Here is a 16,697-nt window from a genome sequence, read left to right as displayed (position 1 = left end):
GATTGGGTAAATAACGTAGCCAGTGGATCCAAAGAAAAGGAATTCATGGAATGCTTACAAGATGGCTTTTTGGAACAGCTTGTCATGGAGCCCACAAGGGAGCAGGCTATTCTGGACCTAGTGCTATGTAATGAACTAGACTTTATAAAAGATCTTAAAGTAAGGGAACACTTAGGAAGCAGCGATCATAATATGGTTGAGTTCAGTCTGCAGTTTGAAAGAGAGAAGGCAAAATCGGATGTAATGGTGTTACAGTTAAATAAAGGTAATTACGAGGGCATGAGAGAGGAACTGGCGAAAATCGACTGGAAGCAGACCCTAGTGGGGAAGACAGCAGAGCAAAAATGGCAGGAGTTTGTATGAATAATTGAGGACACTGTACAAAGGTTCATCCCCAAGAAAAGAAAGATTATCCAGGGAGGGATTAGACAGCCATGGCTGACAAAGGAGGTCAGGAAATGTATCAAAGAAAAAGAGAGATCCTATAAAGTGGCCAAAAGCACTGGGAAATCAGAAGATTGGGAAGGCTACAAAAACAAACAGAGGTTAACAAAGAGACAAATAAGGAAGGAGAGGATCAAATATGAAGGCAGGCTAGCCAGAAATATAAGAAATGATAGTAAAAGTTTCTTTCAATACATAAGAAACAAATGACAGGCCAAAGTAGACATTGGGCCAATTCAAACTGATTCCGGAAGGCTAGTGATGGGAGACGAGGAAATGGCTGGAGTACTTAATAAGTACTTTGCATCTGTCTTCACAGTGGAAGACATGAGTAATATCCCAAAAATTATAGAGGGTCAGGGGGCTGAGTTGAGTATGGTTGCCATTGCAAAAGAGATAGACATAGACATAGAACAGTACAGCACAGAACAGGCCCTTCGGCCCTCGATGTTGTGCCGAGCAATGATCACCCTACTGAAACCCACGTAACCCAACAATCCCCCCCATTAACCTTACACTACGGGCAATTTAGTATGGCCAATCCACCTAACCCGCACATCTTTGGACTGTGGGAGGAAACCGGAGCACCCGGAGGAAACCCACGCACACACGGGGAGGACATGCAGACTCCGCACAGACAGTGACCCAGCCGGGAATCGAACCTGGGACCCTGGAGCTGTGAAGCATTGATGCTAACCACCATGCTACCACGAGGCCCCATATTATATATTCCCGATGGTGCTAAAAAAGCTAAAAGGTCTTAAAATTGACAAATCTCCTGGCCCCGATGGGCTACACCCTAGAGTTCTGAGAGAGGTGGCTGAAGAAATAGCGGAAGCGTTGGTTGAGATCTTTCAAAAATCACTGGAGTCAGGGACAGTCCCGGACGATTGGAAGATCGCTGTTGTAACCCCCTTGTTCAAGAAAGGATCAAGACAAAAGATGGAAAATTATAGGCCAATTAGCCTAACCTCGGTTGTTGGTAAAATTCTAGAATCGATCGTTAAGGATGAGATTTCTAAATTCTTGGAAGAGCAGGGTCGGATTAGAACAAGTCAACATGGATTTAGTAAGGGGAGGTCGTGCCTGACGAACCTGTTAGAATTCTTTGAGGAGGTGACAAGTAGGTTAGACCAGGGAAACCCAGTGGATGTGGTCTATCTGGATTTCCAAAAGGCCTTTGATAAGGTGCCACACAGGAGGCTGCTGAGTAAGGTGAGGGCCCATGGTGTTCGAGGTGAGCTACTGGCATGGGTTGAGGATTGGCTGTCTGACAGAAGGCAGAGAGTTGGGATAAAAGGTTCTTTTTCGGAATGGCAGCCGGTGACCAGCGGTGTCCCACAGGGTTCAGTGTTGGGGCCACAGCTGTTCACCATGTATATTAATGATCTGGATGAAGGGACTGGGGGCATTCTAGTGAAGTTTGCCGATGATACGAAGTTAGGTGGTCAGGCAGGTAGTGCTGAGGAAGTGGGGAGGCTGCAGAAGGATCTAGACAGTTTGGGAGAGTGGTGCAGGAAATGGCTGATGCAATTCAACGTGAGAAAATGTGAGGTCTTGCACTTTGGAAAAAAGAATCCAAGCATAGACTACTTTCTAAACGGTGAGAAAATTCATAATGCCAAAGTACAAAGGGATCTGGGAGTGCTAGTCGAGGATTCCCTAAAGGTAAACATGCAGGTTGAATCTGTGATTAAGAAAGCGAATGCAATGTTGTCATTTATCTCAAGAGGGTTGGAATATAAAAGCAGCGATGTGCTACTGAGCCTTTATAAGGCTCTGGTTAGGCTCCATTTGGAGTACTGTGTCCAGTTTTGGGCCCCACATCTCAGGAAGGACATACTGGCACTGGAGCGTGTCCAGCGGAGATTCACACGGATGATCCCTGGAATGGCAGGTCTAACATATGATGAACGGCTGAGGATCCTGGGATTGTATTCATTGGAGTTTAGAAGGTTAAGGGGAGATCTAATAGAAACTTACAAGATAATACATGGCTTGGAAAGGGTGGACGCAAAGAAACTGTTTCCGTTAGGCGAGGAGACGAGGACCCGTGGGCACAGCCTTAGAATTAGAGGGGGTAAATCAGAACAGAAATGCGGAGACATTTCTTCAGCCAGAGAGTGGTGGGCCTGTGGAATTCATTGCCGCGGAGTGCAGTGGAGGCCGGGACGCTAAATGGCTTCAAGGCAGAGATAGATAAATTCTTGATGTCGCGAGGAATTAAGGGCTACGGGGAGAATGCTGGTAGGTGGAGTTGAAATGCCCATCAGCCATGATTGAATGGCGGAGTGGACTCGATGGGCCGAATGGCCTTACTTCCACTCCTATGTCTTATGGTCTTATGGTCTTATGGTTCCTAGGATCATGAGAAGTGAGAGAAATCTATGTTGCCTTCACTGCTTCTTATTAAGTATATGTAAAATTTTGCCTAATAAATGCTACTTGATTCATAAATGTTTGTACCTTGTAGGTCAAGCATAAATGAGGACTCTAGTGTTCAGACCTAGAGTTTGTTTTGAAGAGTTTTATACCTCAAAACCTTACAAATGAGAAAGGGATAGCTAATCCTATTACATTGTTTCTTCAGATTATCGTGGTTCAGCATCTAGCAGTGTCATGTAAAAAGCACGTGTGATCAATGACTAGGGACTGCAGGATGTAATACTGCTGAAAATAAGAAGGAACGTTTAAGTAGCACTTGACTGAGTGTGATTTTAAGTCAGTCATTGAACAACATGCCATTATAAAATACCTATTTACTGCAGACTATCGATCAAGTTAAGACATATTGACAAGAACATTGTCGTGCTTGCAAATTTTGATTTAGCCCTTCCTGTCAAATTGCAACCTTTCTGAAATGTTACGCATTTCCTCTTCTGACCTAAAGGAGAGTGCTACTTACAGTCAACATAGTTTTCAATGCAGTAGAATCAGTAATTGCTACAAACCCCCCAACATTAGTGTTGCTTTCATGTTCTCAAACACTTAAATTGTGCATAACAAATAAACAAAATAAAATTTCCAGGTGTCAAGGGCACAAATGTTTTATGAAACATGGTTGACAGACCAGGCCATTGACATCCTATTTGGTAGCTGGAGTTCCCATATATATATTTTGCTGTGTGTTGCTTTTAATATGATGTGGAGATGCCGACGTTGGACTGGGGTGAGCACTGTAAGAAGTCATACAACACCAGGTTAAAGTCCAATAGGTCACCTGAGGAAAGAGCAGTGCTCCGAAAGCTGGTGATTTGAAACAAACCTTTGGACTTTAACCTGATGTTGTAAGGCTCCTTACTATTGCTTTTAATAGTTTACTCCACATTAAGCATCATTTTATAACATTAACAAGTCTACACATATAAGATGTTTCTGTTAAAAATTGATAATAATAAGTTTCAATCCAATGTTTACCAAAAATCCAGCATTGTTCCTTCTCCTCACAACACATGTTACAAAGCCCTGACACATGCTGGCAACCACAACCAGACTTCTGCTAGTAATCACTATGCTTGTGCTATGTTAGGGATTGAATTAGGTTGGAGATTCAATTCAGTCAGATCAGGTTGGTGCTGCAAGTGCAAATTGTTCCCCTGATGCCCATTTAAAGCTGTTGAAGATCACTGCTTCTGTCAGTTCTCCTGCCAGGTATGACTGCGAGCACTGTATTTAGATTTTGTACATATTCTACCCAAAGTAAAGTTGCAAGATTTGTTCCAGGTTGTCCTTTAACAAATACTTCACAACACTTAACATGCAAATCTGTTATTTTGTGATAATATTGGGATATTACTGTTTCTATTTGTTTCATTATATCTACCTTGTTGTGTTTTATGAGAAAACTATAGTTTTAATGGAATAACAGAACAGACAACTTAATGCATTTTAAGTTACAATAAGACAGTGAATAAAGAAAAGTATAACCTCGTAATTGTTAATCAATGGAGTTTTTATGTCAGTGTAAATTGTCACATGAATTCTTGTGTGGTAAGAATTCTGCTCCAACTACTAACACTAAACATAATCAACGTAAAGTAATGATGTGGAGATGCCGTTGTTACACTGGAGTGGGCACGGTAAGAAGTCTTACAACACCAGGCTAAAGTTCAATAGGTTTGTTTCGAATCACTAGCATTCACTTGAGGAAGGAGCTGCGCTCCAAAAGCTAGTGATTAGAAACAAACCTATTGGACTTTAACCTGGTGTTATAGACCTTAAAGTAATTTCATAGAATTTTTCATAGAATTTACAGTGCAGAAGGAGGCCATTCGGCCCATCGAGTCTACACCGGCTCTTGGAAAGAGCACCCTACCCAAGCCCATACCTCCACCCTATCCCCATAACCCAGTAACCCCAACTAACATTAAGGGCAATTTGGACCCTAAGGGCAATTTATCATGGCCAATCCACCTAACCTGCACATCTTTGGACTGTGGGAGGAAACAGGAGCACCCGGAGGAAACCCACACATACACGGGGAGAACGTGCAGACTCCACACAGACAGTGACCTAAGCTGGGAATCGAACCTGGGACCCTGGAGCTGTGAAGCATTTGTGCTAACCACTATGCTACCGTGCTGCCCTAATGATGGGGAGGGATCAGAAACTGTCAAAGTTAAAAATGCTCAACTGGAGAAGAGCATTTCAATGATTTCACGAGGGACGGATAGCAGTGTAACAGAACAATGGAGGACGTTTAGAGAAAGTTCAGTTACAAACTAGGCATATCTCTTTGAAGAAAAAAGGCAGAAAATCCAAAGCTAATGGATAATAAAGGAGCGAAAAGTTAAAATAAGTCAGATAAATGAGGCATGTGACAAAAATCAGGGGCAATTAATAACCAGAAAGCACAGGAGGGACTTGGAAAAATAAAGTTAATATGGGAAACACAGAGTTCACAAGAAAATATCAGCAGCAGCACTAAATTAAGATGAAACACTTTATAAACACAAAGAGCAGTCAGCTAGGGAAAGGTTTGGGCCTCTGAAGAATCTAAAGGGAAATCTTCCTGCAGAGGCAGAGGACAAGACAAAAAGTAATAACCGTTTATTTTACATCCGTCTTTACAAAGGAAGCGAATGATGCAAAAGTAACACTGAGAGAGAGGAAGATTATGGACTGAAACATAATAGAGTATTTGCACGAAAAAGATTACTATTACCGCAAGTTGCTAAGTCACCTGATTCAGATCCTAGGTTGGTGAAAGAAGCAAATGTAAAAATACCAGAGGTACTGGTCACAATCTTTCAATCCTCATTTGATACAGGAGTAGTGCCAGACAGCTGGAGGGCTGCTAATAGAGCTAATCAGGAAGGGGAATAGGGATAAACCAAAAAACTACAGGCCAGCCAACATTACGTCAACCGCTGGGTAAGTTATTAGAAACCATTATCAAGGACAAAATAAACTTTCATTTGGAAAGGCTTGGGTTAATCAAGGAGAGACTGCATGGGTGTTTTAAAGCTAAATCATGTTGACTAATTTGATTGAATTCTTTGGTGAAGCAACAGGAAAGATTGATCAAGGTAGTGCAGCGGATGTCCACATGGACTTTTGGAAGACATTCAACAAAGAGCCACACTGGAGATTTATTATGAAAATGGAAGACCATGAAATTAAAGAGAAAGTGATAGTACGGACACAGAATCGGCTCAGTGATAAGAAGCAAAGAGTGGTGATGGGTGGATTTATTCAGGCTGGGAGGAGGCGAGCAGTGCTGTTCCTTAAGGGTTCATTTTCATTTAATTCCTCGTCATAATTTTAATAATGACCTAGGTTCGAATGTAGGAAGCAAATTACAAAGTTTTTAGATGAAACAAAATTTGGTAAAGTAGTAGATTATGATGTGCATAGATATAGGCTTCAGCATGACATAGATACAGTTGTGAATTGGACAGTGCAAGTGGAGTTCAGTACAGACTGGTGTGAAGTCACAAACTTTGGGAGAACAAATATGTCCAAACCCTGGAACTCCCACCCTAACAGTATTGTGGGTGTACTTACATAACAAAAACTGCAGCGGTTCAAGAAGGTGGCTCACCACCACCTTCGCAAGAGCAATTAGAGATGGGCAATAACTTCCGGTGGCGTCTATGAAGGAGTAAGTCGCACATTTGGTGGTTCCCGCTCAGGTCGGACTTTTGGAACTTTTCCCCCGATTTTCTACCGGCTGGAGCTTAGATTGGACGCCCAAGATCGGGCAATCCAGAAGGTCGAGAAGGCGCTGGCTGAGCAGGAGGAACATCAAACTGCGGTGGAGTTGGAAGTGGGGATGCTGAGAGACCAGCAGAAGAAGCTCCTGGAGAAGATGGAGGACCTAGAGAATAGGTCATGCCAGCAGAACATGAGAATCGTTGGGCTCCTGGAGGGGTGCGAAGGAGCAGACGCTGGGGCATACATCGCAGATATGTTTGAGAAGCTGCTGGGAGTGGGGAATTCTCCCGAGCCTTGGAGGTGGACGGGCTTTCAGAGCACCCGTAAGAAAGCTGCAAACAGGAGACCCCCCTGAGGGCAATGGTGGTGAGATTCCACAGGTACTTGGATAAGAAACGCATTCTACAGTGGGCCAAGCAGACACAGAGCTGAAAGTGGGACAATAGCATCCTGCGGGTCTGCCAAGACCTGAGTGTGGAGGTGGCCAGGAGAAGAGCAGGCTTCAACCAGATTAGGTCGATGCTCTTTAAGAAAAAGGTGAAGTTCGGACTGTTGTATCCGGCCCATCTCTGGGGCACGTACGAGGAACAACACTTTTATTTTGAGTCGCCTGAGGACGCTCTGGACTTTGTGAAAAGGAAAGGACTGGTGATGGTCTGAGAACTTTTGAACTTTGCTGCAGGGCTCATGCTTTTTTTTCTTTTTGTTTCTCTGTTCTTTAAAAAAAGTTTCTCATTTTTTGTGGAAGCTGTTTGTAATGCCTTCTGTATTGATTTGGGACCTGTGACAGAGCTGAGTGAGTTAAGGTTTGCATTTGCACTGTTGGGGGATGGAGGTGTGCTTGCTTAAATTTTGATGTTTTTCTGTCGGGCAATTGTCTGGGGATTGTTTGATGTTAGAGTATGTTTGTATGAGCTGGGGGTGGGGGTGTGGGTGAGGAGGGAACGAGAGGTGGGAGACTATCTGGCACCAGGGATGGGGGCCACCAAGCTAGCTGGGCGGGCTAGCTCATGGAAGCGCAGTGGGTGTGTGCATATGTTCGGTTTATCAAAGGGGTTGGGCTACAGTGTTGTTACTGGGGGGGAAGGGAGCGAATATTCTGCTGACAAGGGAGGGACTTGGGCCAAGGGATAGAGAGGGGGTTGGGGGCAGAGGCTGCCTGGGGGGGGGGGGGGGGGGGGGGGCTGTGTGGAATGTTCGAGGGTTAAATGGGCCGGTCAAGAGGGCGCGTGTGTTCGCACATCTTAGGGTACTGAATGGTAATGTTGCAGGAGACGCACCTTAGAGTAACTGACCAGATTAGATTGAGCAAAGGCTGGGTCAGTCAGGTCTTTCACTCGGGACTGGATTCAAAGACTAGAGGGGTCGCGATCCTGATCAATAAGCAGGTGGTGTTTGAGGTGGGTAGAATAGTTTTGGATGTGGGAGGTCGGTACATTACGGTCAGTGGGAAACTGGAGGGGGTGCAGGTGGTATTAGTAAATGTGTATGTGCCAAATTGGGATGATGTGGAGTTTATAAAGAGGATGCTGGGGAAGATACCAAACCTGGACTCGCACAGGTTGGTCCTGGGAGGGGACTTCAGGGTTATTGACCCTGGCTTGGACCGGTCAAGCTCAAAAATGGGCAGGGTGCCAGCAATGGCAAAGGAACTAAAAGGGTTCATAGAGCAGATGGGGCGGGGGTGGGTCCATGGAGATTTGGGCAGCCGACGGTGAAGGAATTCTCCTTTTACTCACAGGTGCATAAAGTGTACTCCCGGATTGATTTCTTCATTTTGAGCGGGGCCTTACTGGCAGGGGTGGTGGACACGGGGTACTCGGCGATCACAATCTCAGGCCATGCTCCACACTAGGTTGACCTGCAGGTTCGTAAAGACAGTAACCAGCGCCCGCACTGGAGGTTAGATGTGGCTGACAAAGGGGAGTGCGAGCGGCTGAGGAAATGTATTCAGAACTACCGGCAGGTTAACGATACGGGGGAAATTTCAGCAGCGGTGGTCTGGGAAGCACTGAAGGCGGTGGTCAGAGGGGAGCTGATCTCAATACGGGCCCATAGGGAGAAGGTGGACAGGGCAGAGATGGACCAACTGGTTAAGGATATACCACAGATCGATAGGAGGTATGTGGAGGCCCCAGAGGCAGGGCTTTTAACGGAACGACGGAGGCTACAGGCGGAGTTCGGCTTTTTAATCACAGGGAGGGCGGTGGAGCAGCTGAGAAAGGCGAGGGGGGGCGATCTATGAGTATCGAGAGAAGGCCAGCAGAAGGCTCGCGCAGCAGCTTAGAAAGAGGGAGGCAGCCAGGCAGATAGGGAAAGTAAATGACGGAGATGGGAACCAGGTTGGAGATTCAGCAGGGGTGAATAAGGCGTTTAGGGATTTCTATAGTAGGCTGTATAGGTCGGAACCCCCTACGGGGCCGGAGGGGATGAGGCACTTCTTCAGGGGGCTGAATTTCCCAAAGGTAGACGGGGAGCTGGAAGAAGGGCTGGGGGCCCCGATCGGGTTAGAAGAGATAGTGGAGGGTCTGAAGGCCATGCAGGCGGGTAAAGCCCCGGGGCCGGACGGGTACCCAGTGGAGTTTTATAAAAAGTTCTCTGGGATATTGGGGCCGGTGTTGATGAGAATGTTCAATGAGGCAAGGGAAAGAGGGGTGCTGCCCCCAACGATGTAACAGGCCACAATTTAGCTGATTCTGAAGCGGGACAAGGACCCGGAGCTGTGTGGGTCCGACAGGCCGATATCCCTGTTGAATGTGGACGACAAACTTCTGCCACCAGGATTGAGGATTGTGTTGCGGATGTTATTGGGGAGGACCCGACGGTGTTTATTTAGGGTAAGCAGTTGGTGGCCAATGTAAGAAGGCTGTTAAATGTGATCATGATGCCCCTGGAAGGTAGGGCGGTGGAAGTAGTGATCGCTATGGATGCAGAAAAGGCTTTTGATCGGGTTGAATGGCATTATCTGTGGGAGGTACTGGGACGGTTTGGATGTGGGCGGGGCTTTATTGACTGGGTCAGGTTGCTGTATTGGGCTCCTGTGGCAAGAGTACGGACGAATAGAACATCCGACTATTTTAGATTGCACCGGGGGACGAGAGAGGGATGCCCCTCTCCCCGCTGTTGTTTGCGTTAGCCATAGAGCCATTGGCAATTGCTCTGAGAGCCTCAAGGGGCTGGAAGGGGCTGGTCCAGTGGGTGGTGGAGAACAGAGTCTCGCTCTATGCAGACAACCTGCTTCTGTATGTATCGGACCCATTAGAGGGGATGGAAGAAATCATGAGAATTCCAGGGGAATTTGGCCGGTTTTGGGGGGTATAAGCTAAATATGGGGAAAAGTGAGATGTTTGCGATCCAGGCGAGGGGACAGGAGAGGCAACTGGGGGAGCTGCCGTTTAGATTAGTAGGGGGAAGCTTTAGGTACCTAGGCATTCAAGTGGTGCGAGAACGGGTCCGGCTGCATAAATTAAATCTAGCCCGGCTAGTAGACGAAATGAAGGCCGATTTTCGGAGATGGGGCGGGTTTCCGTTGTCACTGGCTGGGAGGGTGCAGACGGTGAAGATGATGGTCCTCCCGAGATTCCTGTTCGTGTTTCAATGTCTCCCCATCTTTACTCTGCGGTCCTTTTATAAATGGGTCAACACAGTGATCTCTGGCTTTGTTTGGGCGGGTAAGGAAGGTAATGCTTGAGCGGAGTCGGGGAGAGGGCGGGCTGGCGCTGCCAAATTTTAGTAACTATTATTGGGCGGCGAATATAGCCATCGACAGGAAGTGGGTGGTGGGGGAGGGGTTGGCATGGGAGCGCATGGAGGAGGCTTCATGCAAGGGCACCAGTTTGGGGCGTTATTAACTGCGCCTCTGGTGTTCCCGCCGGCACAGTACTCCACCAGCCCCGTGGTGGTGCCGGCCCTGAGAGTCTGGGGGCAAGGAGGAGACATGTGGGAGCAGAGGGAGCATCGGTCTGGTCCCCAACTGTAATAATCACTGGTTTTCCCCGGGAAGTATGGCTGGAGAGTTCCGAATACGGTGGAGAGCAGTGATTGAGAGGATGGGGATATGTTTATAGAGGGGAGCTTTCCGAGTATGAGGGCGCTGGAGGAGAAGTTTGGGTTGGCGAGGGGAAATAAATTCAGGTATCTGCAGATGCGGGACTTCCTACGTAAACAGGTGTCAACCTTCCTGCTCCTACTGCTAAGGGGGATTGAGGACAGGGTAGTTTCCAGAGGGTGGGTAGGAGAAGGGAGCGTCTCGGACATTTATATGGAGCTTATGGGGTCAGAGGAGACGCAGGCCGAGGAGCTGAAGCACAAGTGGGAGGAGGAGCTGGGAGGAGAGATAAAGGATGGTCTATGGGCGGACGCGCTGAGTAGAGTCAATGCGTCCGCAACATGTGCCAGGCTCAGCCTGATAGAATCACATGACAGTGGCTCGGTTGAGCAGATTTTTTGGGGTGGAAGACAAGTGCGCAAAATGTGCAGGAGGACCAGCGAACCATGTCCACAGGTTCTGGGCATGTCCGAAGCTTAGGGGATTTTGGCAGGGGTTTGCAGATATCACGTCCACGGTGTTAAAAACAAGGGTGGCACCGAGTCCAGAGGTGGCGATTTTCGGGGCGTCAGAAGTCCCGGGAATCCAGGAGGAGAAAGAGCAAGATGTTCTGGCCTTTGCTTCCCTGGTAGCCCGGAGATGGATACTATTAGCTTGGAGGGAATCAAAGCCCCTGAAGTCGGAGACCTGGCTATTGGACATGTCTAGCTTTCTTTGTTTGGAGAAAATCAAGTTCGCCTTGAGAGGGTCTGTTAGGGTTCGCCCGGAGGTGGTAACCGTCCGTCGACTTCTTCGTGGAAAATTAATTGTCAGCAGAACGGGGGGTGGGTTAGTTTAGCTTAGAGTAGGGGGTTAATTAAAGTAGGACCTGTAAGGGAGAGAGACAGCTTTTGCACTATGTTTATAGTTTTATGTACATTGTTTATTGTGTTGTTATAATACCAAAAAGCTGTATTGTTCTTTGTTTATTAAAAAAAAAGAGATGGGCAATAAACGCAGGCCTAGCCAGCAATGCCCACATCCCATGAGTGAGTATATAAATGGCATAATTCAGAAAAATATGGATGAGCAGAGATATCATGGCTGGAATCATACCACCTTCGATTTTCGTGGAGCGTTGGGACTATTTGTAAGTCTGGAGCTCGAATGAAGAATAGTGGGCCTTCTGCTTCCTCTTTCTGGAAGGTGATCAATGAAGAGTCAACCTTCTGGATCAGTTAGGAAGGGAAGGCAGGATGATGTGGCCATTTTGCCAGAGCAATTACTTCTCTTTAAAGGGACCATTGCATGTTGCAGACAAGCTGACCAACAGTTGTGTGTTTTAGGCTGCAGCATCCACAGGAATGGAGAGGAGTCCTGGGAAGGCTGTTCCTTGGGTCTCCCACTCTAACCTGGAGGTCCAGCTGAGTGCCTGCAGTGAGGTGAGCTATCCAATCCTATGCGTGGAAGAGGATTGCCTCTCCAACCAACTAGACATGATGGAAGTGTTGGAGTAAGTGAGAAGTTAAATGTGTTCCCTCCAATCCAGAGACGGTGTACCAGGAAATTCTAGGAACTCAGGAGGATGGGAACGGTAAATGGCATTGCATCTTCAGGTGTCCAGAACCTAACACAGTGAATTGTCCAGCATGCTCCTCCACAACACTCTGTAGATCAACAAACCTTCCAACTCGTTTCTCTCTCTGCAGATACCTCAATTCCACATCTGGGCAGACAACACTCACACTCATCCCTGCACTTATGCCTTACAGTAACCCTCCACAAATGGTGACTTCCCCCTCCTACACACAAAGCATTATGAACAGCCTCAGATCTCTGCTTTCTCTCTTTGCAGAAGGGAGAACACAGCTTGGTGAGAAGCAGAGATATGTGGCTGCGGGAGGCAGCGGAGGGATTGGGTCTCCCATGACAACCATGTCGTTGTTCACTGGCAATGTGTGTTCTCACCCATAACCTAGTACCATGAAGATGCAGATAACACTGTGGAGCAAAAATCTACCACCCCCCCCCCCCCCCCCCCCCCCCCCCCCCCACCCTTGGTGTCTATACATATATATATATGTGCACATTTATGGGTAGAATAACAAGTTGATAAGTTGGTTGCAAAAATAATATGTGTCACTGGGGCTTATAAGTAACTGGAGTAAAGTATTGGGGTTTACCAGCAAAAAGACCATGCTAGAAATATTTTTCTTTCTTATAAATTTAGAGTACCCAATTATTTTTTCCCCCAATTTAAGGGGCACTTTTAGCATGGCCAATCCACCTAACCTGCATATCTTTGGGTTGTGGGGGTGAAACCCCTGCAGACATGGGTAGAATGTGCAAACTCCACACGGACAGTGACCCAGGGCCGGGATTCGAACCCGGGTCCTCAGCGCCACAGTCCCAGTGCTATCCACTGCACCATATACCTCCCTCTGTTAGAAATTTATAAATCACTTATTAAGCATCAACTGGTGTATTGTAGACAATTCTGGGCATTACTCTTCACAAATGATGTGAAGGCATTCAGACGGGTACAGGGGAAGTTTACCATGATGTTAATAGGGATGGGGAACTCATGGAGGTTGGAAACATTGGAATTACTCTCCTTGGAACATGGAAGGTTAAGAGGTGACCGAATGAGGATTTTGATGGAGTAAATAATAAAAAAAATACCCTCTAGTAAGTGGGTGAAAATAGAAGTCATGGATTCATAATCATTGGCGAAAGATTGAGGGACGATGAGAATAATTTTTTTCACTTAGCTGCTGGGATCTAGAATATTTTAGCTAAAAAGATGGTGGGAATGGAATCTGTAAATAGTATAAATGGGGGATCTGGTGGCAGCCATAGAGTGACTGGTCACACATTTGGTGGCTCCCACTCAAGGTGGATTTTGTTGGTCCTTCCCCACCTTTATGGGGGTTTTTTGAAGGCAAAAGGTGTGTGAGTGCCCAGGGAAGGTAATACTCCATGGGTGAGATTGGTGTATGGATGAAAAGTGCCACCAGAAAGAGACAGCAGCTGGAGCAAGACAGTCTTTGTGGTACACCACAGGTTAAGATGACTGAGGTCAAGGGAGCAGCGCTGCCCGCCCAGTGGTCGATGAACAATGGGTGGAGTTTCTGAATGGAGAATTTCAGCAGCAGAGGAAGGAGGCCTCGGAAGACTTGGCTAAGGTGGTGGAGCCACTCAGAGCTTCGATTGAGAGAGTGGGGCAGAGATTGGAGGCTCAGGGTCTGGAGATTCAGAAGGTGGAGAAGACGGTGCGAGAACTGCTGCCTTGGTTTCTGTTTGTGTTTCGGAACCTCCCAATCTTTGACCCTAAGTCTTTTTTGGGAAAGTCATTGGGTTGATCTCGGGGTTTGTGTTGGATTTGATAAATTATTATTGGGCAGCAAATATTGCGATGGTGAGGAAATGTGCTGTGGAGGAGAGGTTGGTTTGGGGGCAGGTGAAGGCGGTATCGTATAGGGGAACAAGTTTGAGGGTTTTGTTGTTGATGCCTTTGTCATTCCCGCCAACCAGGTACTCCAAGGGCCCTGTGGTGGTGTCGGCTTTAAGGGTGTGGAGGCAGCTCTTGGGTTGGAGGGTATGTCGTTGTGGGCACTGATTTGAGACAAATATAGGTTCATATTGGCAAGGCTGGATGCGAGGTTCTGGGAGTGGTGGCAGGTGGGGATTGAGTACTTCAGGGATTTGTTCATAGGGAGCAAATTTACAGGCCTGGAGGAGTTGGAGGAAGTGTATCCGTTGCCCAAGGCGAATGGTTTTAGGTACCTGCAGGTTCGGGGTTTTGTGAGGAGAGAGGTGCCATCCTTCCCAGGTTGCTGCCTCTGGTGTTGCACGACAAGCTGTTATCGGAGAATGAAATAGGGGAGGGGACGGTGTTGGATATTTATAAGGAAATGGCTGAGAGGGAGGGTTCTTTTGGAGGATGTTGAGCAGAAATGGGAGGAAAAGCCGGGAGGGAAGGTTGGGGCCGGGACATGGGCTGAGGCCTTGCGGAGGGTGAGCGCATCCTGTAGTGTGTGAAGTTAGGCCTCATCTTATTTAAAGTGGTGCATAGGGCCCACATGATATTGGCGAGGATGATCAAGTTCTTTGCAAGGCTGGAGGATAGGTGTGGGTTGTGTACGTGTGGGGGGGGAGGCTGTGAATTACATCCACATGTTCTGAAGGCGTTCTGGCAGGGGTTCTTGGACGTGATGGCCGAGGTGCTGGACATGGGGGTGATTCCTAGTCTGCAGGTGGCATTATGTGGTGTGCCGGAAGACATGGGAGTCTGGGTGGGGGGAGACAATATATTGGCCTTTGTCTCCCCGATAGCCTGGAGATAGATTTTGCTGATGTGGAGGGACTCGGAGCCGCTGAAAGCAGGGGTGTGGGTGAGCAACCTGGCAGAATTCCTGAGGTTGGATAAGATTACGTTTGCTCTGCAGTGTTGGTAGGGGGGTTCACCCAGAGGGTGGAAACCATTCATCGATTTCTTCAAGGAGAATTGAGGGTCAGCAAAGGGGGAGGTAAGTGGGTTAAAATGGGAAATGCGGGACATGGCGGGGGGTTGGTGTCAGGGGGGCTGGAGGGTTGTGGTTGTTCATTGGATGTGTTGTTCTTCTGATATTCTGTTTACATTTAATAATAATAACTTATTGTCACAAGTAGGCTTCAGTGAAGTTACTGTGAAAAGCCCCTAGTCGCCACATTCCAGTGCCTGTTCGGGGAGGCCGGTATGGGAATTGAACCTACGCTGCTGGCCTTGTTTTGCATTACAAGCCAGCTGTTTAGCCCATTGTGCTAAACCAGCCCCATTTGGTAAATGGCTTGAATTAAATATTTTTTAAAAATAGTTTAAATGGGAGTTGGGGCAGGTACTTGAGGATGAGGAACCCAAGAGCTGGGAATATAGAACTAAACACAACTGGTCTTTCAAAGAGACAGCAGAGATGGGAAAATAGTCTCCCTCTGAGAAGCAAGTTTCTTTGACATTTATTCACGTGTAATGTTCTTACCTTTCTTTTGATGTCAGTAAACTGAGAGAACATTAAAGACCAGTAGAATGCCAGCTCCATTATGTAATAGTAATGGAGATCAGAGGTTAGAACCTGTTAATAAAAAGAGAAGCTGTTAGTATGTACTGCATAACGGATGTATCAGGGTCAGCAATGCAATATATTAAATGGCTCTACAAAGGGGGTTGACTGCAAATTTCTTGAGTGGCAACCTAATTGGGTCAAAATCAGTTTTTTGAGCACAAATATCTCGCACTTCATAATGTTGGCTATTGTATTTTGACATTATTATGGTGCATTCATCTAGTTCAAGTAAATCAGTGAATTTTCAGTATGATGATATACAATAATAATAATAATTGCTTATTGTCACAAGTAGGCTTCAATGAAGTTACTGTGAAAAGCCCTAGTCGCCATATTCCGGTGCCTGTTCGGGGAGGCTGGTACGGGAATTGAACCCGCGTTCTGCATTACAAGCCAGCTGTCTTAGCCCACTGTGCTAAACCAGCCCCAAAAACATATTTCCAATAAGGGGAAAAGTACCTTCCTATCCATCCTATGGCCCTCATAATTCTATACAGTTTCTTCCAGCTGGGAGTTCTGCGTAATTTCTAACCCCAGCTCTTCTCTTCCTTACTTCTCATCATTATCTTCAAATTACTGAAGCGCATTTTTGTACCCCCTTTTACTACTGTTCCTCCTATTTGCAATTCTCTTGTAATCTAATACAATTTATTGAACAGGTAGACTTTTTATCTTCAGGAATAATGAATTCTCATGTCTGTGCTGTTCTACTTAAAATGAGAGCACCTGTAGTCTGCTACCTAATTTCTGTTCCTGCTTCAACATCACAGCAGATAAACATTTACTATTTAAGCTCTCCCAAAAGCTAACAATCTTACTGAGACCCAATGCCTGCTGGGTGAGCCTGGAATCACAATTTGTACAATCCCTACAATGCTGCAGAACCCTTACACATGGTGAAGCTGGCTAGTTATTTAACTTTCACACCAACGTTTTTCTTCGGTTGTGTGTGAAGGGTTGAAGCTTGT

The 16,697-nt window shown here is 46.6% G+C and overlaps 1 protein-coding gene across 6 annotated transcripts in view; it reads right to left on the bottom strand.

The window, feature by feature from the left end:
* The window catches only part of cers6 (ceramide synthase 6), a 388,374-nt gene that overhangs the window by 95,217 nt on the left and 276,460 nt on the right, over positions 1-16,697 (bottom strand). For all 6 annotated transcript variants that reach the window (XM_038789747.1, XM_038789745.1, XM_038789743.1 and 3 more), the window contains exon 6: positions 15,646-15,738. In XM_038789747.1, coding sequence (XP_038645675.1) covers positions 15,646-15,738 — 93 coding nt within the window. The remainder of the gene's footprint in view (positions 1-15,645; positions 15,739-16,697) is intronic.

This window comes from Scyliorhinus canicula, chromosome 2 (assembly GCF_902713615.1).
Source record: "Scyliorhinus canicula chromosome 2, sScyCan1.1, whole genome shotgun sequence".
Lineage (NCBI taxonomy): Eukaryota > Metazoa > Chordata > Chondrichthyes > Carcharhiniformes > Scyliorhinidae > Scyliorhinus > Scyliorhinus canicula.
The sequence above is the reverse complement of the archived record's forward strand: the minus strand, read 5'-3'. Positions and strand labels throughout refer to the sequence as shown.